Raw genomic sequence first — 5,139 nt, 5'->3', positions numbered from 1 at the left:
CATCCTTCCGTACCCATTGCCCTGTCCTTTCTGCCTCATCACCCCACGTGTCTCCTTTGGGCTTCAGAGAACAGTGCAGGATCCGTTCTCCTTTTCCTTGGTCTCTAGGCACACCGTGGAAACGTAGCATTACTTCGTGCTGTTGGTTCATTACTGCAGTGGCCCCAGCCGACAGTGATCTCAGCGTGAGCGCATATCCTCCCTCCTTCTCAATTCCCAAGGACTTTTTTTCTTGAAAGAGAATTAACAGGGAGTCTATGGTTGCTGTAGCAACAAACTTCCAACCTCTGCTCAACTCTCCGGAATGAGCACATACCTATTAATACGTTTAATGGCCTGGGGAATTAAGTTACTCAATGCAGTTTTTCTTTCAAGAGCAAAACAGCTTACCTGACGGCAGGAGCCAGCCTTTGGTAGCCCTGCGGTTAGAGGTTAGTAATAGGAGAGCTGGTGTTTGTGCAACCTGGTGGCAAAAGTGAAATCCAGCTACCTCCAGAGCTGGCGGCAGCTTTGGGGAGTGCACTTGCGAGGAATGATGGCAGCTGCTCGCAGAAAACCTTTGCAGAACAGGCAGGTGGGATCTCTTCTCCTTCTGTGGTGTGTGTCTGTGGGAGGCGCGGCCACCATCCGCTATTCGGTGGCAGAGGAGATGGAGAGTGGCTCATTTGTTGCTAACGTGGCTAAGGACCTGGGGCTAGAGGTGGGGAAGCTGGCAGAGCGCGGGGCGCGGCTGGTTGCCGAGGGCAACAAGTTGCATTTCCGGCTCCACCGCAAGACTGGAGATTTGTTCGTCAAGGAGAAACTGGATCGTGAAGCACTCTGTGGCAAAGCCGACCCGTGTGTGCTGCACTTTGAAATTATTCTAGCAGAGCCGCTGCAGTCCTTCCGTGTGGAAGTCAGAGTATTTGATATCAATGACAATGCCCCAGTTTTTCTAAACAAGGAGCCTCTTTTAAAGATTCCGGAGAGCACCCCTTTGGGCTCACGCTTTCCACTGCAGAGCGCCCAGGATCTGGACGTGGGACTCAACGGTCTCCAAAATTACACTTTGAGTGCAAACGCCTATTTCCACCTGCACACGCGCTTCCGAAGCCACGGGCCCAAATATGCGGAACTTGTGTTGGATAATCCCCTGGATAGAGAGGAGCAACCTGAAGTCAACTTGACCATTACAGCGGTGGATGGTGGGTCCCCTCCCAAGTCTGGCACTGCCAACATTCGAGTGGTTGTCCTGGACGTCAACGACCACGTGCCCCAGTTCTCTCGGTTGGTGTACCGCGCTCAGGTGCCAGAGAACAGCGACAACGGCTCTTTAGTGGTGGTGGTGACTGCCACGGACCTGGACGAGGGTACCAACAAGCAGATAACTTACTCTTTAGCTGAAAATCCCGAAGCAGTTCTCCAGACGTTTCTTGTCGACTCGCAAACTGGAGAGGTTCTACTCCGCGGACCTCTAGATTTTGAGACTATAGAAACATATGACATTGACATTCAAGCTACGGATGGAGGAGGCCTTTCTGCCCACAGCAAAGTCTTGGTGGAAGTGGTGGATGTAAATGACAATCCCCCGGAAGTGACAGTCTCCTCGGTGTCCAGCCCTCTTCCTGAGGACTCTCCACTCCAGACAGTAGTGGCCCTTTTCAGTATCCGAGACCGGGATGTGCGAGTTGGAGGAAAAATCACCTGCTTCCTCAGAGGAGACTTGCCCTTTGTAGTCAAACACACATTCCGGAATTCTTATTCGCTGGTCACTGACAGAAGCTTGGATAGGGAGGTTGTCTCAAGTTATAACATCACACTTGTTGCTATGGATACTGGACCACCCAGCCTGTCTACAGAGACTGTGATTGAAGTGCTAATATCCGACATAAATGACAATCCTCCAGTCTTTCAGGAAGATTCCTACATTTTGACTGTTCGTGAAAACAACAGTCCTGCAGTTTTTATTGGCAAAGTCCACGCTGAGGATCTAGATGTGGGTGAAAATGCCCACGTAACATATTCCCTGCTGCCTCCAAAGAGTGGAGACCTGTCAGTTTTTGCTTACATCTCTATAAATTCAGACAACGGAAAGCTCTATGCACTAAGAACCATGGATTATGAGGCTATTCAAGACTTTCAATTTGTGGTAAAGGCAACTGATGGGGGTTTTCTGTCACTGAGTAGCCAAGTTACTGTCAGAGTGGTTGTCCTTGATGACAATGACAATCGTCCAATGATCTTGTACCCATTGCAGAATGGCAGTTTGCCCTGCAATGACCTGGTGCCCAGGTCTGCAGAGGCAGGTTACCTTGTGACCAAAGTGGTGGCTGTTGATGGTGACTCTGGGCAGAATTCTTGGCTTTCATACCATCTCCTTAAAGCCACTGACTTAGGGTTGTTTTCTGTTCAGAGACAAAATGGGGAAATACGTACACTGAGGCAGATATCTGAGAGAGACCCCATGATGCAGAAACTGATCATTCTTGTTCAGGATCATGGCCAACCAGCTCTCTCCACTACTGCCTCACTCAACATCCTGCTGGTAGATGGCTTTTCAGAGCCTTACTTGCAGTTCCAGGATCCATCCAAGCATTCTAGAAAGGTAAACCCAACCACAAAATATTTGGTCATTTCTCTGGCTGTCCTTTCTTTTCTTTTTCTCGTCTCTGTTACTGTGATCTTTGTTATACATCTCTACCAGAAGATTAAACACAGAGACAAATTCACAATTCAAGAGCACTTCTATGATGACTGTAATTTCCCTAACAATTTAGTGCAAGGAAGAGGCAACAGTTCCTTACCCCAGCCTTGTCCTTATGATATGTGCTCAGCCACTGGAACTGGCAATAGCGAATTCCGTTTTCTTAAGCGATTTATGCCCAATTTCCCTTTCCCCCATGCCACTGGAGAGGTGAAAACAGAGGATGATTCCAGTTTGCCTCCAGATTCTAATAGAAATCGGCCTCGGGGTTCAGAGGGCCATGCCCGGATAGGTGATGACTATATGTAATTCTGACTAACAGCCCACATGATAGAACAGAAACTTGATGTTAGAGTCCATTGTCAAAGAGTCACCATCCTCACTGAAACAAGAGTATACTGCAACTCTGGCAGAAACAGGAGTGCCTAGTTTCGTAAAAATAGAAAACTCAGAATGAGGCTTAGCTTAATATAAAGCAAGCATCCTGGTCCCTAGATTATATATGTATTTGGAACTCCGTTAAAGCAATGTTTCTTTGTATAAATTCTGCTTTTCCCTCTCTTGTGTGCTGGGTAAGAGACAAATGAACCATTGTTCATGTTTCCCATGGAAGTCCACTGGCCCTGGCCTCAGAAATACTTAAATTCCTTAGCGAAAACTGGTTATTTTACTTTTAAATCATCTTCCAGTAGAATGTTATTTATGCATAGGGAAGAGAAGTAGCTCTTAGCTCTGATTGAGAACTGGGTTTGCCTGAGATTTGTGGTGCATTCCTCTAACCCCAGCACTCAGGAGATAGTGTCAGGTTTATCTCTGTGAGTTAGTTCAAGGCCAGCCAGAACTATACAGCAAGACTCTGTCTCCAAAAAAGTTTTGTCAGAGATATAGTTTATTATTTGGGCATTTCTATATTTTGTACATGGCAAATGGAGATCATCTCTGCATCAACTTGCATGCATCATTTATAATCATGAAAATGCCCAGTAAAAGTGATGATCCTTACTCACAGTGACAGAAAAGATGAAGATCAAAAAAGTGATTTCATTTGTTTGTAAATGTAAGAGCAAATATAGAACTAGAGTTCAGTCAAGAAATATTCCCCAGAATTACTAATATAGTTTCTTAAGGGTTATGTGGAGTCTTAGGAAGGTCTCAACTCTCTCTCATATGTAGATATCTTTGCCTTATCAGAGAGTAGTTACTTGAATATAGGGAATGAAGGGTGGGTTAGGATATAAATAGAATATTTTTTGCCATAGTTAACTGGCTATAGAATATTTACTTTAAATCATTTTGTGTTAAATGGTGCAGAAGTTTTATATTTTAAACTACTTTTCAGTTTGCAGAGCAAGTATAAAAAAGGTACCAAAAGAAAGAAGTTCATTAATGCCAGCTAAATGGCTTTAAGAGAAGCACTTTCAGGTAGTACCTGAGTAGAAGATGGCAGGACTCTCCTCTCTCTCAGCATTCTGAGCTGTCACGATGGTGTGGTAAAGGCTGAAAGTGGTCTATTTCTAATCAATCATGCGTAAAATGAGTTGGAGTGGAGAAACAAGTTAGGCCACTTTAAAAATATTGCTTTTAATCCTCACCAGGTATTTTTTAGGTGTTCCACTTCTAAAGTCAAAGAACAACTTACTCTGAAACATTCTTGCAGTTTGTGGACACTAATGGTATTATTACTGATTATGCCTTGAAAGTCAGTTTACTTTAATGAGGCTGTAACTTCACTTTTAACCTTCCCTTTTAACAAATGTGTGTCAATTTAGACTTAATGAAACATGTACTGTTCCTTTTATACAAGATACACAGTATTTGTTTTTTGTTTGTTTGTTTTTTGAGACAGAGTTTCTCTGTGTAGTTCTGGCTGTCCTGGAATTCACTCTGTAGACCAGGCTGACCTTGAACTCAGACCTGCCTTAACCTCTCTGGAATTAAAGGTGTGAGCCAGTGTGCCTGGCTGAGGCACAATATTTGTATCTGGAATTTTAAGAGTAGAGAAGTATTTCTCAAAATACTTCTTAAATATACCATATCCTATTCACTGATATATTCTTCATTCTTATATGACTGATACCTGGTGATACCATCTGGATGCTATTTGGTGGCCAGGAATATATTAAACCTTAATGGTACTTTTTAAATTTGGGGGGTGCAGAGCTGTTATAACATATGAGTATCTTCAATATAGTATTTGTTATTTTGAGGATAGATGAAGTAAATACAAATAATGAATTCTTTTATTAATTCTAAATATTGTCTTGACTTATATAATACTATTCATTTGAATTAAGTATCTTGCACAAATCAGAAGCTCATTCAGTGTATTTCCCAATTATCACACTTATAAACACACATGAACAGACACAAGGAAGAGGAGACATAGATTTGTCAACTTTTCCCCACGTTAAATAAAATAAAATCTATCACTTTGTCTCATCATTTCATAAGGAAAA

General features: G+C 43.2%; 1 protein-coding gene across 1 annotated transcript; it reads left to right on the top strand.

Annotated features, from left to right (window-relative positions):
- The first annotated feature begins 535 nt into the window (after positions 1-535).
- Pcdhb1 (protocadherin beta 1) lies at positions 536-2,992 on the top strand. The gene has a single exon (XM_027397980.1). It carries the CDS (start codon positions 536-538, stop codon positions 2,990-2,992), a length of 2,457 nt encoding a protein of 818 aa, XP_027253781.1.
- Positions 2,993-5,139: the final 2,147 nt, after the last annotated feature.

This window comes from Cricetulus griseus, chromosome 2, assembly GCF_003668045.3.
Source record: "Cricetulus griseus strain 17A/GY chromosome 2, alternate assembly CriGri-PICRH-1.0, whole genome shotgun sequence".
Classification (NCBI taxonomy): domain Eukaryota; kingdom Metazoa; phylum Chordata; class Mammalia; order Rodentia; family Cricetidae; genus Cricetulus; species Cricetulus griseus.
The sequence above is the reverse complement of the archived record's forward strand: the minus strand, read 5'-3'. Positions and strand labels throughout refer to the sequence as shown.

Coding starts and splice junctions, on each gene's coding strand:
- Pcdhb1 (XM_027397980.1), top strand. CDS start 536: ATGGCAGCTGCTCGCAGAAAACCTTTGCAGAACAGGCAGGTGGGATCT.